The sequence below is a fragment of the Suncus etruscus genome, chromosome 17 (assembly GCF_024139225.1).
Source record: "Suncus etruscus isolate mSunEtr1 chromosome 17, mSunEtr1.pri.cur, whole genome shotgun sequence".
NCBI lineage: Eukaryota > Metazoa > Chordata > Mammalia > Eulipotyphla > Soricidae > Suncus > Suncus etruscus.
The window spans coordinates 41114736-41136497 of NC_064864.1; the positions used below are offsets into that span (position 1 = coordinate 41114736).

General features: G+C 49.4%; 1 protein-coding gene across 1 annotated transcript; it reads left to right on the forward strand.

The window, feature by feature from the left end:
* The first annotated feature begins 1557 nt into the window (after window positions 1–1557).
* LOC125994798 (GSK-3-binding protein FRAT2-like) lies at window positions 1558–2612 on the forward strand. Its single transcript, XM_049764321.1, is given in 2 exon segments — window positions 1558–2231; window positions 2234–2612. Coding segments are annotated over 2 exon segments (942 nt in total). The 5' UTR covers window positions 1558–1582; the 3' UTR covers window positions 2527–2612.
* Window positions 2613–21762: the final 19150 nt, after the last annotated feature.

A 21762-nucleotide genomic window follows, 5' to 3' on the forward strand; every position in this document is an offset into this window, starting at 1 on the left:
AATACTTGAAGAGTTAAACTGACCCACTTATCTGTTAAACTAAATAGTTCAGGGGCTGGGAAGATAGAACAACAATGAGGGCGCTTGCCTCACTCACAGCCGACATGGTCCTTCCAGCACCGCCAGGAGTGATTCCTGAGTGCAGAGCCAAATGTAAGCTCTGGGCCTTGCCTGTTGTGGCCCAATACTCCCAAAGCCCCTCAAAAAAAGTAAATAAAGGGAAAGATAGCATGGAGGTAGGAAGTTTGCCTTGCATGCAGAAAGATGTTGGTTAGAATCCTAGCATCCTGGGGCCGGGTAGGTGGCGCTGGAGGTAAGGTGTCTGCCTTGCAAGCGCTAGCCAAGGAAGGACCGCGGTTCGATCCCCCGGTGTCCCATATGGTCCCCCCAAGCCAGGGGCGATTTCTGAGCACATAGCCAGGAGTAACCCCTGAGCGTCAAACGGGTGTGGCCCAAAAACCAAAAAAAAAAAAAAAAAAAAAGAATCCTAGCATCCTATATGGTCCCCTGTGCCTGCCAGGAGCGATTTCTGAGCATAGAGCCAGGAGTAACCCCTGAGCGCTGCCGGGTGTGACCCAAAAACAAAACAAACAAAAAAGTAAATAAATAACAAAACACCTACAGTTTGGCCCAGTCATCTTTAAAGAACGTACTTCCTAAAGCCCCACCAGGACTAGTGTAGTCCTCCTTGGCCTCTGCAGTAATTTAATTCCCAGTGTAGCACACACACACACACACACCCTGATGACTTGAGCATGAAGTCACACACACACACACACACACACACACACACACACACACACACACACACACACACACACACACACACACACACACACACACACACACCCTCTGATGACTTGAGCCTGAAGTCTCTCTCTTGTCATTTCCAACTTGGCCAGTCTCCCCGCCTCCTACAGCCCGCTCTGCCTCCTACCCTCCATCCATCTCCACGTCCCTCGCTTGACTCCTACTACTTCGTCTCCTCGCCTCCTTCTTCGCCTGAGCATCACTTCCCCAACGTCAGCACCCTGGACCTCACCAGCGCAAAAGCTAAAACTGGAAGAGCTGACGCGCCTGGAAGCAGGGGCGTGTGGGGGGCGTGTGGGCGTCAGTGTAAGTGTGGGTGCTAGTGTGTGGAATGAACCAACGAGGGCCACGAGGGTGTCGGGCTTCCGAAATACCCCCTCACTCCCTCCTGATCGGCGGGTGTTGGAGCCCCGGCGCGCCCCCCGACCCGCAGCTCCCTTCCCCGCGGTGGAAGCCCGAGAGAGCGAGTCTCCACCCAGCGCCCTGGACCGGCCGGCATGTGCCCACCGCTGGCCCCGCGCTCCCCCGGCCCGGCGCGGTGGTGGAGCCCGCGGCGACGTCACCCATTGTTTACAAATCAACCCGAGCCGGTAGGATTCGAGCTCCCGCGGCTGGAGGCGCGCGGCGTGTGTGTCTGGCGGGCTCCGGTGTCTGCGTCGGCCCCGGCCCCGGCTTCGGCCTCGGGCCCCGGCCGGGCTCCGGCCTGCGCGCCACGCCCGGCTCCGCCGCCGTCGCCCGGTCGCTCGCGCTGCGGGTTCCCGGGCTGGGGACCATGCCGTGCCGGAGGGAGGAAGAGCAGGACGCCGGCGACGAGGCGGAGGAAGAGGAGGAGGACGGCGACGGCGACAGCTTCCTCCTGCTGCAGCAGTCGGTGACGCTGGGCGGCTCGGGCGACGTGGACCGGCTGGTGGCCCGCATCGGAGAGACGCTGCAGCTGGACGCGGCGGCGCACGACCGCCCCGAGCCGCCCCGCGCGCCCCCGGCGGACAAGGCCCGGCCCCCGGCGCTGCCCTGGCCGCCGCCGCCGCCCGCACTCGCGCCCGCGCCCGCCCAGCCCCGGGACCCGGCTGCCTTCGGGGCCTGGCGCTGCGCCCTCGGGGAGCGCGGCCGCGTGCGTGGCCGGGCTGCGCCCTACTTCGTGGCCGAGCAGCTCCCCGCCTCCGGCCCCGGCGCGCTGTCCACGCTGCCCTCCCCGCCCCGCTTCGAGGAAGGGCCTCCGGGAGCCGACCCGCGCGCTGTCCCGCAGCCGCTCTCCGGCCCGTGCCGGCGCGGATGGTTGCGGGGAGCCGCCGCCTCCCGCCGCCTGCAGCTCCGACGCGGGGCGCCGTCCGAAGCCCGGAGCGCCGAGGACGACCCGCACCGGCTCCTGCAGCAGCTCGTGCTCTCGGGCAACCTCATCAAGGAGGCCGTGCGGAGGCTGCACTCGCGGCGGCTGCGCTTCCACGCCAAACTCCCGCCGCGCCCGCACCTGGGGCCGGCGCTCGAGCCCCGCGCGGAGCCCTGCAGCCCGTACGGCCACCCCGACGCGCCCGGGAGGAGGGTGCAGTTCAAAACCGGCGATGGCGTGCTGGTGCCCGGCAGCTGACACCCCCCGCGAGCGACCACAGCGCCCCGTTTCTTACCCGAGGACGAGGGGCTTCACGGAGGGCTGCCGGCGGTGGTCCTCGAACCCACGAACGCAACGCCTTTTGGAAGCGGGGCTGGGGTTGGCTATGAACTGATCAGCAGGTCAGCACCGAGAATCTTTCCAATTGCACCCCATGTGCTTGAAAAAATAAAAAAGGGAACTCGGGTTCGCCCTAGGAAAGACGCGCGCCCCAAGACTGGGCACGCCACTCCACTCCGGGCCTTGCAGCCGGCGGCCGTACGGGGGACCAGCTCACGCTTCTCGGGATCGCAGATCTCCCAGAAGGACCAGGACGATCACAAGCACTTTGTGTCGCATTTCCTTCCTTCCTTCCCAGGGCTGATTCTTTTTTTTTTTTTTTTTTTTTTTTTTTCTCCTCCCCAATCCACTTTGCGGGAGGGAAACTTGAGTTTGACAGACGGTCATTTTCAGGGAGTTCCGCAACCTGTCAGGCTTGACATTTTACGATACTTTAAAGAAAAAAAGAAAAATCTCGTGTCTGCTGGGGTGTTCTTAATATAAAACATGTGTGCCATGAAAGGACCTTTTTTTTTGGGGGGGGGGGAATTGAATAGGAACAACCTTTCTTGCATCCGATCACGGTTCCCACCTCTTCATCCCCCAAGCCGCTGGAGCCGGGAGGCCGTGTTCGTGGGGTTCAGGACGGGAGGTGGGGACCCGCGAGGTCGGCAAAGGTAGGGTGCGGCGCCCCCGGCGCACGCTCTTGTCCTCGCAGCGGTGTTTCCTTTTGAAACCGGCCTTCCTCCGCTCGGGCTCAAGGTCGTTATTTCGGAGGCGCACTTGCGGTGACGGGGCTCCTGGAGGGCGGAAGAGTCGGGGTTCAGTCTACACTCGGGAAGGAGTGGTGTTTTGGGGTTTTTTTTTTGCAAATGCGGGAGTCTCCCGAGGACGCCTACTGTCACCCCCCCCCCCTCCCCAGCGTGCCAGGGACTGGCTGGGCCATCGGTGGCCACATTCCCGGCTTTGTGGACACGAGCCTCGGCTTGCCTTCCAGTTTCTCCCTAACCCTCCTGACTCTCTGGTCCTGCCCCCACCCCCACCCTAGTTGGGGGAGCAGCCACGTGACGGGCCCTCCAGGGACACAGCCACGCACAGTAGCTTATAATGGGCTCTCCGGGGCTATTTGCAATAACAGCTGCAATTCCCTGGATGCACCGAGTTGATTTCCTCCCGCTCCCCCTTCCCCCAGCTGCCGTCCCCCACCCCGCCCGCTCGCCTTTGTAAGTTGAAGGGGAGCGAGAAGAAAATGGGGACCCTCCAAATGGAGAAGCCGCAGGCTTATTGTAAGCCGCCGCGAAGTGCTCGTAACAGCGCCGGTTCGCTCACGCTGGAGGGATCTGAAGCCCGGGCGTCTGGTTGGCGGTTTTTGTTTTGTAAGATTCAATGGCTTGTTCATTCTCCAGATGTGGCTATTGACCTATCTACACTTCGCACCGGAGTGTCTGGAATTGTGGCTGTCCTGATTATAGGATTTTAACTTAACTGGAATATGTTTTTAATAAATGTGTTGGGTTTGGGGTTTGGTTTTATTTCATACTTGCCTGCGGTGGGAAAGATGTACAGAACACATTTCTCTGATCTCCATAAACATGAAAACACTTGAAATCCTGTCAGCCTGGCTTGCAGATGGTAATTAGAGTGCCTTTGTGTCTGCCCGGCTCACTAGTCAGACAGGGTCTGCTCGCCTGGGTGTGTATTGGTGCTGGCATGAAATTAAATGAAAGTGAGGTCAGATTTGGGCTCCATCCCATTCACCAAAACCTTAGAACCTTTTGGTACTAGTTGGTGGCAGAGAAGTTTTATGAAATGGCTGTGAATGTATTAACAGCAATATAAAAGTTCAGTCGGTCTCGGGACTGGAGGCTTATGACCTTTTCTTTTTGCCCTAGTCATCATTCCTGGATGACTGGGCCGAGGATGTAGCCCAGGTGGAATCTACATGGCACAGGGTCCCTATGTGGGGCTATTTCTGATACATCCTGCCCCCCACATAAACCCATACACACACACGCTATATGCATACATGTAAAGCTAGCTTCCCTTGCAACTCTACTGAAGACATCTTTCTCCCAAAGACACCCAACCTGCCCGTTTTTGTCCCACCATTCTGAGTAGCTTCAGTCCCCTCCAACATAGAGCCGGGCAAGGTGACAGGATATCTAGGGTTCAATCCACTTATTAAATGAGATCTTTGGACAAGCTGTCTAAGCCTCCATGGGCTTTTGTCTCCTTTCAAAGAAGTGAGAAGAGCAAAAGAGGGTCCCAGTGACTTGTTTTACTGGAAGTGAACAGCTGAGTCCTTAGCCCTTCTCTGGACCTTAACTATGGATCTAAGAAATGGTCCTCTGTTACTCCTGAAACAAGGCCATGCCATGATTCCAGAAAGTACTTTCTGGCCTGTGTGTTCTCTCATCTACCACTTTTTCTTTTTTTCTTCTTGCAATGCTGGAATCAGACCCAGGGTTTCACACCTGTGTGGCAAGTACTCTCTACCATTGAGTCACATTCCAGCTTAGACTGATTTCCCAATCCCCTTATTGACTCAATGCCTGTTGTCTGTACCTCCCCATTTTCTCTGTCAAGAACACATATAAACCCTGATCAGAACACACCAAGCCTGCCGATGTCAAACCCTGCCAGACGGAGTTGTGGGGAGCCCATTCTGGTACTACCCTACAAGGAAATGATTAGGAAGGTGCCAATACAAAATGAGAAGGGGTTCTCCAACTATGCAATGAGTTACCTATACCTCGAATAGAACTGATTCTCCTTGGTACTGAATGGAGTTGCCTCAAGAATACTTGGAGTGGGATATCCTGGAGTTTGAAGGGTTAGAGGCAAACTGGGGGCCCAGTTAGCCATAATTCAATGGCAGTGCACCAACCACATTGGTTACTTGTAGTAAAAATGTTTAGCCCAAGCATATAGCCAGGATTAGCCCTGAGCAGTGCCAGGTGCGGTCCCCAAACAAAAATGTTTAGCTTCTCTAGACTCAATAACAGATTTCACACAGTAAGCTGCCTCCCTAAAAAAATTGGTAGTACAAGTGATAGTACGCTGGTAAGGTGTTTACCTTGCACATAGCTGTCCCAGGTTCAATCCCCAGCATCCTATACGGTTTCCCAAGCCAGCTAGAAGTAATTCCTGAGTACAGAGCCAGAAGTAATCCCTGAGCACTGCTCAGTGTAGCCCTTCGAAAACCAAGAAGGTAATTGAAGGATACAGGGAAATGGCTCAAAGAGGCTTTTGGGCCACTGGGCAATATTCAGGGCTACTCCTGGCTCTGCACTCAGAAGTTACCCTGGCAGTGCTCAAGAGGTCATATGGGATGCTGGGATCAAACCAGGGCCAACAACATGCAAGGCAAATGTTCCACTTGCTATACTATCTCTTCAGCCCCAAGAGTTTGATACTTTGAACTACATGGTCCCTCAAGCATTGCTGTGTATAGTCCTTGACACCCCAAAAAAAGTGTAATTGGAGAAAACTAATGCCTACAGCCACCAACAACACAGTAACACTGTGACCACCTTTTTTAAAACCCTGCAAAGTCTTATTAGTCACCTGCTTCTCCAGTTTATTTTTTTTTTTTTTTTTTTTTTGGTTTTTGGGCCACACCCGGTGACGCTCAGGGGTTACTCCTGGCTATGCGCTCAGAAGTCGCTCCTGGCTTGGGGGACCATATGGGACGCCGGGGGATCGAACCGCGGTCCGTCCTAGGCTAGCGCAGGTAAGGCAGGCACCTTACCTTTAGCGCCACCGCCCGGCCCCTCCAGTTTATTTTTTAACAAATCAAGATTCATGTGTTTTTTGGTTGTTGGTTTTTTTTTTATTTTGGGGGGGGGGACCTGTTGGTTTCTGGACCACATCTGGTGGTCCTCAGGGGTTACTTCTGGCTCTGTGCTAAGAAATCATTCCTGGCAGGCTCCAGGGATCATATGGGATGCCAGAAACCAAACCTAGGTCTGTCTCAGGTCAATAGCATACAAGGCAAATGCACCGGCCCCTCATGTGCATTTTTGTTTTTGTTTGTTTTTAGGTCACATCCATCAGTGCTCAGAACTTACCCCTATATCTACACTTAGGGATCACTTCACAGTGTTCAGGGGACCATATGGAATGCTGGGGATCAATCCCTGTCACTAAATGCAAGGCAAATGCCACACTATCATTCTGGCCCCAATTTATGTATATTACTTAAGTGTACATTATGTATATTTTAAAATGTGGGGCCAGAATAATAATTTAGCGAGGACAGGGAAGGAGCTTGCTGTGAACACAGCCAAACTAAGGTCGATTTCCAGCATCCCATATGGTCCCTAGAACACTGCCTGGTGTGGCCCAAAAACCAATAACAAAATAAAACAATGTATTTAACCATTTATAGGTGGAAAAATAGTCAAGGAAGGCAAAAGGCTGAGTGCCAACCAGCATCATGTCTAAAATCCTAAGAGCAGAGTCTAGAACATTCATCTGGCTGCTCTGTCTTCATTTCTTTTCATAGCCTGACAAGCATCAAGCAGAACTAAATCTATGTGCATATATAGATTGTGCGGGCACAGTGGAGATGGTACCAGGACATGAAGTACCAGGGATCAGAAATAATGCTCAATGTGACAAAGAGATACTACAACATATGCTGATGCTGCCTGCCTGGACCTTTGGTTGGGACTATGCACTTGTCCAGATAAAACGGCCAACCTGGGTTTGACCCTGGCATCCCATATGGTCCTCGAACACTTACCACCAAGAGTGATTACTGACCACCACCAGGTATAGCTCAAAAGAAACCAACCTGAGGCTCAGAGTTAGAGTGGTAGTACAGTAGGTAGGATGCTTGCCTTGACATTGACAATCTGATTTCACCTCCAATACCCCATATGGTAACACCACCAGGAGTAATCCCCGAGAACCACCAAGTGTGGTTTCCAAAACAGAAAACTAATTTTTTTTTGTTTTTTTGGGCCACACCCTCTGACGCTCAGGGGTTACTCCTGGCTATGCGCTCAGAAGTTGGGGGACCATATGGGACGCCGGGGGATCGAACCGCGGTCCGTCCTAGGCTAGCGCAGGCAAGGCAGGCACCTTACCTCCAGCGCCACTGCCCGGCCCCCACAGAAAACTAATTTAAAAAAGAGGCCAGAGCCTCTTTTACAGTGGGTAAAGTGCTTGCCTTGTATGCAGCTAACCTGGGTTCAATCCACAATATCTCATATGGTCTCCTGAGTCTGTTAGGATGATTCCTGAATGCAGAGCCAAGAGTACGCCCTGATCATTGCCGGGTGTAGCTCCAAAAGAACAACAAAAACTAGGCTCACCCACTCAAGCCCCCGTGCTGTCTCCCCAGCCCCATTTAACTCACTGTATCTTCCACACAGAAGGGACAAGGACAGGATAACACCCTGTCCTTTTGTGTGTGTGTGTGTGTTTTGGTTTTGGGGACACACCTGTCAACACTCAGGCATTACTCCTGACTTTGTGCTCAGAAATCACTCCTGGCGAGCTTAGGGGACCATATAGGATCCCAGGGATTGAACCCAGGTTGGCTGCATGCAAGGCAAGCGCCCTACTGTTATGTATTATTGCTCCAGCCCACAACTCTGTTGTTCAAAATCAGGTTTTTTCCCCCCTTCTATTTTTTCCCTTTTATTTTGTTTTCTAAGCTGGGGATTAAAGCCAGGACTTTATATATGAACAGCAAGTGTCTTATGGCTGAACATATCACCAGCCCTCTATAACCATATTTGTGGGGGTATGAGGGGGGCATGTTCAAGGCCTATTCCTGGTGGTATTTGGGGACCATATATGGTGCTTGGGGTCAAACCTGGGTCAGCTGCATGAAATGCATTTGCCTTACCCTTGTACAATCTCTGATTCCCTATAACCATATTTTTTAATAACACTCCACATCCCACAAAAACATCTAGTCACAGAAAATTGTGAGGATGACCAAAATTATAAAACCAATGGGGAAAAAAACGCAAAATAAACTAAAAAGCAGAAATGAAAATTTTCAGGGGATTTGAAAAAAAAAAAAGGCCACATTTCAGAACTCCAGGGTGTACAGTACCTGGTTTCATTTTAACTTAGACATAAATGTAACAATATTTGAATTTAATTTTTAGCCCCCTCTCCTTTTCCTTTCTTTTGCAGTTCAGAAGCAGAAACATGGAGCGAAGAGCAGACACACTTTCCAATAGAGCAAAGTCTGTGTCCAACCCTGTGATGCCTTCCTTCCAATCACGGAAGAGTTTCCCTGGCAACCAAATTACTAACTCATTCAATTAGCTCCCCCTCTCCTACCAATGCTCTGCAATCACAGAATGTCAGCTCTGGGAGAACTCAGTCTTCAGAGACCTAATGCCGCCACCTCATTTAGAGATGCAGCCTAAAGAGGTCTCCATTTGGAGGTGCACTTCATTCAAAGTATCCTGAAAGCTGGCTGCTGAGGCAAAGGGACAAAAGCACTCCCATCAATGCTTCCTCCTGGTTTTCCATTTATAGTTGGAGAGAAATAAAGTGACCTACCCAGAGCAGCTTGAGAGAGGAGAAAATGGACTCAGCCATGCTCCATTGCTAGAGGTGGGATTTAGGACCCCAATCATTTCAGTGAACCATCTGCCAAATAATAGAGCCTAATCTTGAAAAACAAAATGATTATAAAGTCAGACATGCTAATACTACACACCCCAATGATAAAAGTCAGACAATATTCCTGGAAACGACTTTGTCTTGTATAAGAAATCTTGCTTTATAAGTTCTCCAGTCGGTGTCTGTTGTTTTGTTATGGCTTGATTTAGGGCCATGGGGTCACCCAGAGGTGCAAAAGGACTTACTCCAGGTTCTGTGCTCAAGGATCACTCCTAATGGGCTCAGGGGACTGTACAGAATTCCAGGGATTAAACCTTTCCTTTCTGTATGAAAGGTACTGTGAACTAAAGGGGCTGGGGATACAGCACAGGGGGCTGGAATGGGTGAGCCTAGGGGGTTATTCTGGCACATGTAAGGCAAGTGTCCTAGTGGCTATATCATTAACCTAGCGCTGTAAGTTTCTTTTCTTTCTTCTTTTTTCTTTATTCTCTCTCTCTCTCTCTCTCTCTCTCTCTCTCTCTCTCTCTCTCTCTCTCTCTCTCTCTCTCTCTCTCTCTCTCTCTCTCTCTCTCTCTCTCCTTTTGTTTTTGGGCCACACCTGGCGGTGCTCGGGTTACTCCTAGCTGTCTGCTCAGAAAGAGCTCCTGGCAGGCACGGGGGACCATATGGGACACCGGGATTCGAACCAACCACCTTTGGTCCTGGATCGGCTGCTTGCAAGGCAAATGCCGCTGTGCTATCTCTCCGGGCCCTCTTTCTTTCTATCTTTCTTTTTCTTTCTCTCTTCTTTCTTTCTTCTCTCTCTCCCTCCCCCCCCTCTCTCTCATTTTGGTTTTTGGGTCACACCTGGCAGTGCTCAGGGATCACTCCTGGTTCCACGCTCAGAAATAGTTCCTGGCATGTTCGGGGGACAATATGGGATGCTGGGATTCGAACCACCGTCCTTCTACATGAGAGGCAAATGCCTTACCTCCATGCTATCTCTCTGGCCCCTTCCTTCCTTCCTTCCTTCCTTCCTTCCTTCCTTCCTTCCTTCCTTCCTTCCTTCCTTTCCTTCCTTCTTTCTTTCTCTTTTATTTTTTGGGGGGTCACACCCGGTGACACTCAGAGGTTATGCACTCAGAAATCTCTCCTGGCTTGGGGGACCATATGGAATGCCGGGGATCAAACTGCTGCGCCACCACTCCACCCCCATCAGTCGGTTTCTTAAAATGCTTCAGATTTTAGTGGCAGAGCCCTTGCCTCATTCTTTGGTTCTGAGTTTGAACCCCAGTGAAGGGTTGGAGGGTGGGGATGGCCATAAACCTACTTCCTCTAAGATAAAACCAGCCAGTTTCTTAAGCCTTAGTCTCTGGCCTTTACATAGGTAAGTGCAGAGGAGAGGACTAATGTCTGGAAGGGGCTTAACAGAATAGATGAGAGTCTCCCATTCTCGTTCAGAACCAGCACTGCTCAAGTAGGGAATATATCTGGAATATTATAAAGGGGAAGGCTTTATATACAGAATATATACAGAAGGCTTTATATACAGAAAAGGCTAAGGACAATTTCCCCCTTTTTGGGGAAATGGTGGAGGCAGTAACAAGAGTAGGAAGAACCCAGGGCTTCACAAATGTAAGGCTAAACTACATCCATTTCTCTCAGAAACCTCATTCACAGAGCGATAGAATGGAGGTTTGGGCATTTGCCTTGCACGTGGCTGACCTGACTTTGATCCCTGGCATCCCATATGGTCCTCTGAGCCTGCCAGGAGCGTTTCTGAGCACAGAGCCAGGTGTAATCCCAAGTGCCATTGGGTGTGGCCCAAACCCCACCACAAAAAAAAGGGGGGGGGGGCCAGAGAGATAGCACAGCGGCGTTTGCCTTACAAGCAGCCGATCCAGGACTAAAGGTGGTTGGTTCGAATCCCGGTGTCCCATATGGTCCTCTGTGCCTGCCAGGAGCTATTTCTGAGCAGACAGTCAGGAGTAACCCCTGAGCACCACCGGGTGTGGCCCAAAAACAAAACCAAAAACAAAAACAAAAAAAAACCCTCCATTCACTCTGAATTAAAATTCAGTACTCGGAATCCTATGCACTGTCCAGTCCACTCTCCTTTATAACTTGTTTTTTGTTTTTTGTTTTGGTTTTTGGATCACACCCGGCGGTGCTCAGGGGTTACTCCTGGCTGTGTGCTCAGAAATAGCTCCTGGCAGGCACGGGGGACCATATGGGACACAGGGATTCGAACCAACCACCTTTGGTCCTGGATCGGCTGCTTGCAAGGCAAACACCACTGTGCTATCTCCCTTGGCCCTCCTTTATAACTTGTACTGAGAAAATCATGCCCTTTCTTCATCATCACTCTTTTTATTTTATTTTGGGGCCACACCCAGCAGCGCTCAGGGGTTACTCCTGGCTCTGAGCTCAGAAATCGCTCCTGACAGGCTCGGGAGACCATATGGGATACCGGAAATCAAACCCAGGTCTGTCCTGGGTTAGCTGCGTGCAAGGCAAATGCCCTACCGCTTTGCTATGTCTCCGGCTTTCACTCTTGTTTTTATTTATTGTTATTAAAGGATTATCTCAGGGGCTCTGATGGGGATGTCTTTTTTGTTCCTGAATAGATTATTCTAGGGTGGCAGAAGAGTAATGAGATGAAGAGGATGTTGTAGGCAGATTACCAGGCACCTTGATGTGGAGAACAGACTGAGGTTGAGGGGGAAGCTTCTGCTCAGCCTGATCAGTTGGGCGGCTGTTACTGCAGCCAGGCGCCGAATGATAAGGGGTTGGATGGGCAGAGAAAAGACAAGAAAACTTTCAACAAGAATTTGTTTAGGGCCAGAGAAATAGCACGGACATAGAGCATTTGCCTTGCATGCAGAAGGATGGTGGTTCAAATCTGGGCATCCTATATGGTCCTCTAAGCCTGCCAGGAGCGATTTTTGAGCATAGAGCCAGGAGCAACCCCTGAGCCCTGACGGGTGTGACCCAAAACCAAAAACAAAACAAAAAACAAAACGAAGGGCCTGGAGAGATAGCACAGCGGCGTTGCCTTGCAAGCAGCCGATCCAGCACCAAAGGTGGTTGGTTCAAATCCCGGTGTCCCATATGGTCCCCTGTGCCTGCCAGGAGCTATTTCTGAGCAGACAGTCAGGAGTAACCCCTGAGCACCGCTGGGCGTGGCCCAAAAAGAAAAATAAAAATAATTTTTTTAAATATAAAAATTTAAAAATATTTGTATGCATATATAAATATATATGGGAGAGGAAAAGAAAAGGGAGCTTTGGGTTACATCTGGCAGTACTCAGGGGCTACTCCTGGTGATGTTCACGAGGACCAGCTGTGGTATCAGGGATCAAAAAGGTCAACTGCATACAAGGCAAGCAAGCACCTTACTCTCAGAGTACTACATCTCCAGCCCACAGAAAAAAACTTGAAAAGTTTTCTTTCCTTACTTAAATACCTATTTGTTTTACACAGCTCCTGCAGAGACATCCTTCAGATACTTAGTGGCTTTTAGAATATGCTTGGCCTTCACAGTCTGAACACTTACTGTTCTTGAAATAAAATGAAGGTTCAGTGGACTTGCATAATTTTATCATGTTTTTGGAATCCAGCAAACAGCACTCTCCACACTTGGATCCTATGGCCCATCTTGAGAGGAAATTGTGGTGAAAATGCAGTGTTTCTTCTTCCTTCCTCTCTCCCTTCTTCCCTGACACCCTCCCTCCCTTCTTTCTGTCCATCCCTCTTTCCCTTTCTCCTTTCCTTCCATTTTTCCCCCATTGTTTTCTGGTCACACCAGCAGTGTTCAGGGCTACTCCTGGCTCTGTGCTCGGAGATCACTTCTGACAGGTCCCAGAGACCATATGGGTGCTTGAGGATGAACCCAAGTCATGTACAAGGCAAGCAACTTGCTCACTGCACTATCTTTGTGGTCTCAAAATAAATATACTTTTAATCCCTTCTTTTTATTCTTTTTAGTTCCTTTTCTTGCCATACTTTGTGGTGCTTAGATCTATGCTTTACTCTGGAGTGATCCCAGCAGAGCTCTGGGGACTATCTGTGGTACTATATATGATTTTCCGACCACATCCAAAATTGATCCCTAGTGCAGAGCCTAGAAACCCTGAGCACTGCACTACCAAGCATAGCACCCAAACCACACACACACACACACACACACACACACACACACACACACACACACACACGAATAGAGAGAGTGAGGGAAAGAAAAAGAGTGAGAGGGAGGACAGGAGAGAGTGAGAGAAAAGGAAGGAAGGAAGAAGGAAAGGAAGGAAGGAAGGAAGGAAGGAAGGAAGGAAGGAAGGAAGGAAGGAAGGAAGGAAGGAAGGAAGGAAGGAAGGAAGGAAGGAGAAGAAAAAGAGGCTATAAGGGGAAAAAAGGAAACAAAAGAAATTTCAAAGAGAAACTCACAGGTCTCAATCCCTTGCTGAGTTACAATACAGGCCTAGGACTCAGCGTTCTAGGTCTCATTTTGTCTTTCCCAGCCAAGATGTACCTTAGTGGCAGAGCATGTGCCTTGCATGTGAGGCCCTGGATTCAATTCGCAGCACTGGAAACGAACAATAGACACATATATACATAAAGAAAAATAAATCCTCTTTCAAGGTCCATTCCTGGAACCATGAGCATATATCTCATTTCAAGATTTTCATGTGCCTGAAATTCATAAAGTCCAATAATAACAACACCATCCTGTCATGGGATTGGGAGAACTCATAGGGTCAATGTGTTTGGGCCACTGATTAAAACAACTGCATTAGGGACCAGAGAGATAGCATGAAGGTAAGGTGTTTGCCTTTCATGCAGAAGGTCATTGATTCAAATCCCGGCATCCCATATGGTTCCCCGAGCCTGCCAGGAGCCATTTCTGAGCATAGAGCCAGGAGTAACCCCTGAGCGCTGCCGGGTGTGACCCAAAAACCAAAAAAAAAAAAAAAAAAACAAAAAAAAAACAGCTGCATTAGTGACAAGGCCTGGATTTTGGCATTTAGCAAATATTTGCAGAGTAAATGAAAGGGGCAACTATAGAAGACCTGTAGAGACAGAGTAGAGTGTTAGAGGACAAATATGATGAGCTGTGATGTCTAGAAGTTAGAAGAAGTTGGCAAAGAGACACATTGGGAATAACTGCTCTTCCAGGAAGAATGTGTACTTAAAGAACTGTGGCTACAGACCTGCATAAAGCAAGGCTGAAGGGAAGATGCTAGAGAGGACCAAGCTCCTAGGGGACAAGGGAGGGCAAGGGGTGCCCAGTTCAGGCAAGGCTGGGATCTGTTGGTGAGTTTCACATGACAGTGTCCATTCACAAAATGTCCTGCCATAGGGAGGACAGAAGCCTAAGGGTCTGCCATTGAAATCCCTTTACATAACTCGTCCTGCCTGGGTACATTTCTATTGTTTGGTTTGGTTTAGTGGCTCTTTCTGGCTGGGTATTCCAGGGTCACTTCTGGCAGTGCTCAAAGTATGAATCAGGATTGAGGGTTGAAATTGGGCCTCCTGCATGCATGTTTCTGCTGTTTCAATATGAATGATTCCTTCTTCTCTGTACTTTATGCTCCAATAGAATGGAAACTGAATTTGATACCAAGGAGTTTGTTAACTGCTTCCTCTATCAGTGAACTGACTGGCAGGACATAAAGTTCACAAACCTTATTGATAGTCTACTCAGGCAGTTTGTTTGACTTATTGATTAGGGTTAGATAAAAAAAAAAAAAATCCCAAGCTAGCACTCATCATTACCTTTGCCCAGCCTTTTACCCATTTATTTTTACTACTGTTTAAATTTGATTCTACAGGCTACTATGGGTAAAAAAATTATTTCTTACATTTCCCTGAAAACCTTCTCTAGAGAGCTTGCTCTTTTTCGAGCCCTAAACATTGCAGCCTATGGCCCCCAAACCAAAACAAAATAGTGGGAGAGACAGCTCAAAAGAATTAGCACATGGGGCCGGGCGGTGGCGCTAAAGGTAAGGTGCCTGCCTTGCCTGCGCTAGCCTAGGACGGACCGCGGTTCGATCCCCCGGTGTCCCATATGGTCCCCCAAGCCAGGAGCAACTTCTGAGCACATAGCCAAGAGTAACCCCTGAGCATTACCGGGTGTGGCCCAAAAACCAAAAAAAAAAAAAAAAAAAAAAAAAGAATTAGCACATGCTTTGCATATGGGAAACCTAGGCTCAATCTCCCATTCCAAATGGTACTCTGAGCACCACCAGGAGCAATCTCTGAGCACAGAGCCAGGAGTAGCTTTACCATCCCCTGCCCCAACAACATCAGGAATGGTCCAAAAACAAACAAACAAGAAGATAGAAAGATATGCACTTGCCTTGCAAGCTGCTGACCCTGATTTGATCCTCGGCACCAAATAATCAGAGTAATTCCTGGCGCTATGGAGTATGGCCCAAATCCTCCCTCAAAACAAGCAAAACAAGATGATAAAAGTCTCCTTCCAGAGAGACAGACATGTGTCCTGCCTCAGAGTTAAACACAGCAGTGACACGACACTGTGTGTGTGCGCGCATTGCGTGTAGTCACGTGTGCTCACATCCCACCATCCCTCACACTTCACCTTGAGCTGCCCTTCAGTTCTCTCTATGCTCCTCTTAGTTTCTGTCTGCTCCTTGGCTTCATCTTCCTCCTCCCACAGAGATTTGATGAGCTGGTCTTTATAAAGTGCTTAGAACAGAGGCTGGCACAAGGTAAGCACCCGTATATTAGCTAGTGTTATTATTACTTCCCAACTGACAGCATCTCCCAGGCTCCATCCTCCTCTCTTTGCTCTAACTGCCAATCTTTATCTCCAGCCCTATCTCCAACTCCTAGTCATTTATGAGGCACCAGGCTGCTGGGGCTGTAGCTTCTCACAAGACTCCTGATCAAACCCCTACTCCCCTCCCTGGCCGGCCCCTCAACCCCACCCACAACACACAATCAGCTTCTTGTCCTTTCGCTACTAGTCCAGCCCTTCAAGGCTCAAGACTTATAGAATGTATCAGAAAAGCTTGCCTCTTTCTTTGCATTTTTTACTTTCTTTTGGGGGGAGGGTTTAGTTTTGGGGTCACAAAAGAAATGCTGGGGGCTGGAAAAATAGCATAGCGGTAGGGTGTTTGCCTTGCATGCAGCCAACCCAGGATAGACAGTGGTTCAATTCCTGGCATCCCATATGGTCCACCGAGCCAGCCAGGGGCGATTTCTGAGCACAGAGCCAGGAGTAACCCTTGAGCACTGCCAAGTGTGACACAAAAACAAAAACAAACAAACAAACAAAAAAGAAACAATGCCCAGGGTTTACTTCTGGCAGTGCTCGAGAGACTATATGGGATACATCAAACCCAGGCTGGCAATGTCAAAGCAAGCACCCTGCTGTACTATCTCTCTAGTCCCAGCTTTGCTTCCTAAGAATTGTCTCAATGGGTCCAGAGAGATGATACAGTAGTTAATTTCCCTTGTACACTTCCAACCTGGGTTCAATCCCCAGCATCTCATATGGTCCCCGAGCACCAGGAATGATTCTAGAATCAGGAACCATTGAGCATCAAGGAGTGTGGCCCAAAAACAAACAAACAAACAAAAAGGAAGGGTCTCAACACTAGTTCAGTTGAGGGAGGAACGAGGGAGGTACATCCTGGCCAGAATCAGCCCTGAGTCAAGTACTTGGAACCAGCCAGCCCAAGTGTAATACCTGGGAAACAGTCATTGTCCCCTGACACAGACATGCTTCTGCAGGACCAGACAAGGGTCTCAAACTAGAGTTTTTGCAAATGGCTGGGTCAGTAGTAGGAACTAACAGGAAACAATTTAGGAAACCTGAGTTGAACCTGGTTGAAAAATGACCCAGCTCTTCTACTATGCTCCAAAAGAAAATAAAGACTATGTTGACTGCTGAAGCTTCCCAGTTAGTCTGGTCCGAGCTGATTATTCTAGGGCCTATTCAGAATGGGTGCCAGCAGATTACCCTTTCTGCCTGAAGCCTAAGCAGCCAGTGCCACACCTGGCATTCTCGACAAAAATGGCCCAACTTGGGCCCGGAGAGATAGCACAGCGGCGTTTGCCTTGCAAGCAGCCGATCCAGGACCAAAGGTGGTTGGTTTGAATCCCGGTGTCCCATATGGTCCCCCGTGCCTGCCAGGAGCTATTTCTGAGCAGACAGCCAGGAGTGACCCCTGAGCACCGCCGGGTGTGGCCCAAAAACCAAAAAAAAAAAAAAGGCCCAACTCCACAACTGAACCTTATCATACTGCCAAGCCACCAGCTTTGCTTCAGACCTATAGATCCTGGACTGTTCTTGGCTGTAAGCAAGCTGCATGACAATTTCAAAATTTCATAGTAGTGTCAGACAAATAATATCCCAGAAAATCCAATGAAAAAATTACATAAAAATCTGCAAGCTGGAGCCAGAGTTATATAGCACAGCGGACAGGGCATTTGCCTTGCACATGGCCAATCCAGGATCTATCCTCAGCATCTCAAATGGCCAAATGGTCCCCTGACCACCAGCAGGAATGACCTCTGAATGCAGAGTGGGAGCGACCCCTGAGCACCACCAGGTGGGGCACAAAAACAAAAACAAGAGCCAGAGAGCACACCAGTAGAGTTTATTTGCCTTGCACGCAGCCGACTCAGGAAGGACCTGGTTCGATTCCTGGCCTCCCATATGGTCTCCGTGCCTGCCAGGAGTGATTTCTGAGCACAGTGCCTAAGTGCTGTCAGGTGTGACCCAAAAACAAAACACTACAAGCTCTGTGAGCCTAAACAGAAACACAGAAGGCTCAACTAGCACCAGTCACAATCCAGTAAATCCTTAGACACTGACTTTAGTAACATCATGCATAGAACAATTATTTCAAATTGACCCTTAATCATCTAAGTTTTGATAATTCCATTTGCCTTTGTGTTATAACAAACAATATCAAGTAAATTTGTTTGTGCCTGCAAGGGAGCGGGCTAGGGTTGTGGGAAGGAAATTGGAGGCACTGGTGAGGGGAAGAAAAGGACATACTGTTGGTGGTAGGACTGGTATTTGAATTTTGTTTTGTTTTGTTTGGTCACAGCTGGTGGGGCTCAGGAGTTACTCCTGGCTCGGTGCTCAGAAATCCTCCTGTTTGAGGGCTGGAGAGATAGTACAGTGGTAGGTAGTTTGCCTTGCACACAGCTAACCCAGGTCGAACCGTGATTTGAATCCCTGGCATCCTATATGGTCCCACATGTGTGACAGGGCGAATTCTGAGTGCAGTGCCAGGAGTAACCCCTGAGCCCTGCCAGGTGTGACCCAAATACCAAAAAAAGAAAAAGAAAATAAAATCCTCCTGTTTGGGGGAACATATGGGATGCTGGAAATAGAACTGGGGTCCATCCAGAATTGGCTGCATGGAAGACAAATGCCCTACCGATGTGCTATTGCTCTGATCCCAGTATTTGAATATTTTTTTTAGTTTTTGCGACACACTCGGTGACTCTCAGGGGTTACTCCTAGCTATGTGCTCAGAAATCGCTCCTGGCTTGCGGGACCATATGGGAAGTTGGGGTCCATTCAAGTCAGTACGTGCAAGGCAAACTCCTTACTGCTTGCGCCACCACTCCAGTCCCCGGTATTTAAAATTTTTTTTCTGGTTTTTTGGGTCATACCTGGCAGTGCTCAGAGGTTACTACCCCATGGGTAGAATGAAGAAGTAGTATCTGGTAGAACTTGCCTACCTGGAATGGAACTCAGTCACTTCTGTCCACCTTCCTTACATCCCATATATGTGTCTGCAGTCCCGCACCAGTCCAAGAATATTCCTGCTGTCCATCACTCCTTATTTGCAGTCACATTATTAGAACTTCATTCCTCAGCACAAGTCTGGCTAAGCTGCAGACCCATAAGCACTGGCATAGGGCGAGAACTCAGCTTCTGGACCCTAATTCCTATTCTCCTCCGAGAGCTCAGTTCCAGACAGTGTTTGCTCCCATGAAGGTTCTGGCCTGGCTGTACTTAGGAGTTCTTCCAAGATGTCTGAACTGCTTCCTCATTCTGGATCCTCAGCAACTTGGGGGTCACATATGGTTTGCGTATGGGGAAAGTCTGAGTATGGCAATGCAACCATATTAAAATATCTAATGGGCAAGGTTTGTGGTATGCTATGAAGAACATTTCTCTAAAGCAGGAGAAAATGGCATCAATGTAGAGGCTGGGACAAAAGGTTCAAAGGGTTGGCAAACATGCTTTTCTGTGGGTGACCCCACGTCCAATCCCTGGCACCACATAGTTCTCTGAGCACCTCCAGGAGAAAGACTTCCTCATGGCCCCAAACAAGTCTCAAGTAGGTGATACAGTCAATGACTGGATAATCCAACTGAAGTAGATATTGTTTTAAATCTACCCACTTTTTATTTACATTTTTTTGTGTTTTTTTTTTTTTGGAGGGGGGGCCACACCAGGCAACACTCAAGGGTTACTCCTGGCTCTGTGCTCACAAATTGCTCCTGGCTTAGGGGACCAATGAGAATTGAACCCGCGCCTGTCCTGGGTCAGGCATGTGCTACCACTGTGCTACCAGTACGGCCCTAAATCTAGCACTTAAAAGGTAGTAACTTCTGGGGCCGGAGAGATAGCATGGAGGTAAGGCATTTGCCTTTCATGCTGAAGGATGGTGGTTGGAATCCCAGCATCCCATATGGTCCCCTGTGCCTGCCAGGGGCAATTTCTGAGCATAGAGCCAGGAGTAATCCCTAAGCGCTGTCGGGTGTGACACAAAAAATAAAAATAAAATAAAATTAAATTAAAGAAGAGGTAGTAACTTCAGGGGCCAAAGTGATAGCACAGCAGGTAGGGTGCTTGTCTTACACTCGGCCAACTTGGTTTTTGGGTCACACCCAGCAGCACTCAGGGGTTACTCCTGGCTCTATGCTCAGAAATCACTCCTGGCAGGGAGGGGACCATATGGGATGCTAAGATTTGAACCACGGTCCTTCTGCATGCAAGGCAAATGCCCTATCTCCTTGCTATCTCTCCAGCCCCAACTTGTGTTGTTTTGATCCCTGGCACCCATATGGTCCCTGGAGCCCATCAGAAATAACCCGAGCACCGCTGAGTGCAGCCCTCCACCCCCCAAAAAAGAGAATGGCTTCAGGCAAATCATAACCTGATCCTCAGTGCCCTTGTATATAAAATGGGAATAACGTTGCCATCTCACAGCAGAGTCATGATGAGGCTGGAAGTAGCCAAAAGGGTAGGAGGCATGAGGTTAAGCAGGCCTGCCTGGCAGTGAAGAAAGCAAGGGGCAGAGCAGCCACTGCAGCTGAGCAACTGCAAGACAAGGGCTGGCTGAACTATTCCTGAGAGCAAATGGGGATTGCTCAAGAAACTGACCCCAAAAGGAGCAAAGGGCAGAGATGGTGCCAAAACAAAAATAACAAAAGTTTTTGTTGTTTTGTGGAGCATCGGTGTTCCCAGATCTTCAGCTTAACCTCCCCACTTTCCTAGTAGGGTTTCCTGCTTTAGAAAGAGAAAGGAAAAGCAGAGCAATGACTTGTCCCACAAGAACCAGCTGGTGGGCAGCAGGGCTGACAGGGACAGGACCATGCCCTCCCCCACAGCTTGTGAGGGTGGAAGCACGAAGGAAGGGGTATTGTACAGAGCAAGTCTTCAAAAGGGGGCAGGAGGGGACAGGGATGGGGGGGGGTGGGAAGGGGGAAGGACTACATAGTTCCTTTACTTACTCCTCTCACCTGGCACCATATTAAGCCCTTCAATACACATTTAAAATCACTTTCCTTTTCCCAAGCCAAGCACAGCTGAAATTAGGGCGACTTGAAATCATAAACTGGCTGACCAGACGCAGCGGGAGAGGGTATCTTGCCTTGCACACAGGGTCTACCCAGGTTGGGTCCCAGGACCCCATAGGATCCCTTGAATACCGCTAGAAGAATGATTTCTGAATGCAGAGCCAGGAACCACCCTTTGAGCATTGCCAAGTGTGGCCCCAGAATAAAACTAAAAAAAAATAGGTTGCCTTTACCTGGACCTTCTCCTTACCCATCCAGCACCCCACCCACCCACCACATCCAACCCTCCATCCTCACCCCACACACAGCACATTGTCTGGCCTCTGCCCGCACCTAGAAGGCATTTCTGGAACATGTTATTCCACAAAGGGGGCAGAATCCCTTCAAACGGCTTTAAAAACCTGGACTTAATTTCTGATCTTGTGGAACATTAATCTAGGAGCCATCAAGCAGGGCTGCTTCATTGACATTCTGTGCAAAATGTGGCAGGCTCCAGGCAGCGGGCAGTCTACCCCTGGTCCCCAAGTGTGCTATTCTTGTCTCCAGGTGCCCTTTTGCACTTCCCTTCCCCCACCTTCCACCAGAAAGCCAAACCATGCTTCAAAACAAAAACCAAATTTATTCAGCAACTTAATTAAGAAATCCTATAAATCAGGACCACCACAATTTAAGACACTCCGGTGCGAAGTGTACGTCAACAGCTACATCTGGAGGATGAACAAGCCATTGAATTTCTTTTTTTAAAAAAAATTGGTTTAGATACCTTCAAGTCTGGGGGGGAAAAGGCGGGTGTGGCACCTTACTTACTGAGCCTTCAAGTTTCACTAGGTTTGTAAAAACCCGAGGTTTCTCCTGTGGGAGAGCCACTTGTTAAAAGGATTTCAGTCGCTCACAATGGGTGGCAAGAGGTCACAGACGGGCAGGCTGGCCCCCAGGCTCCT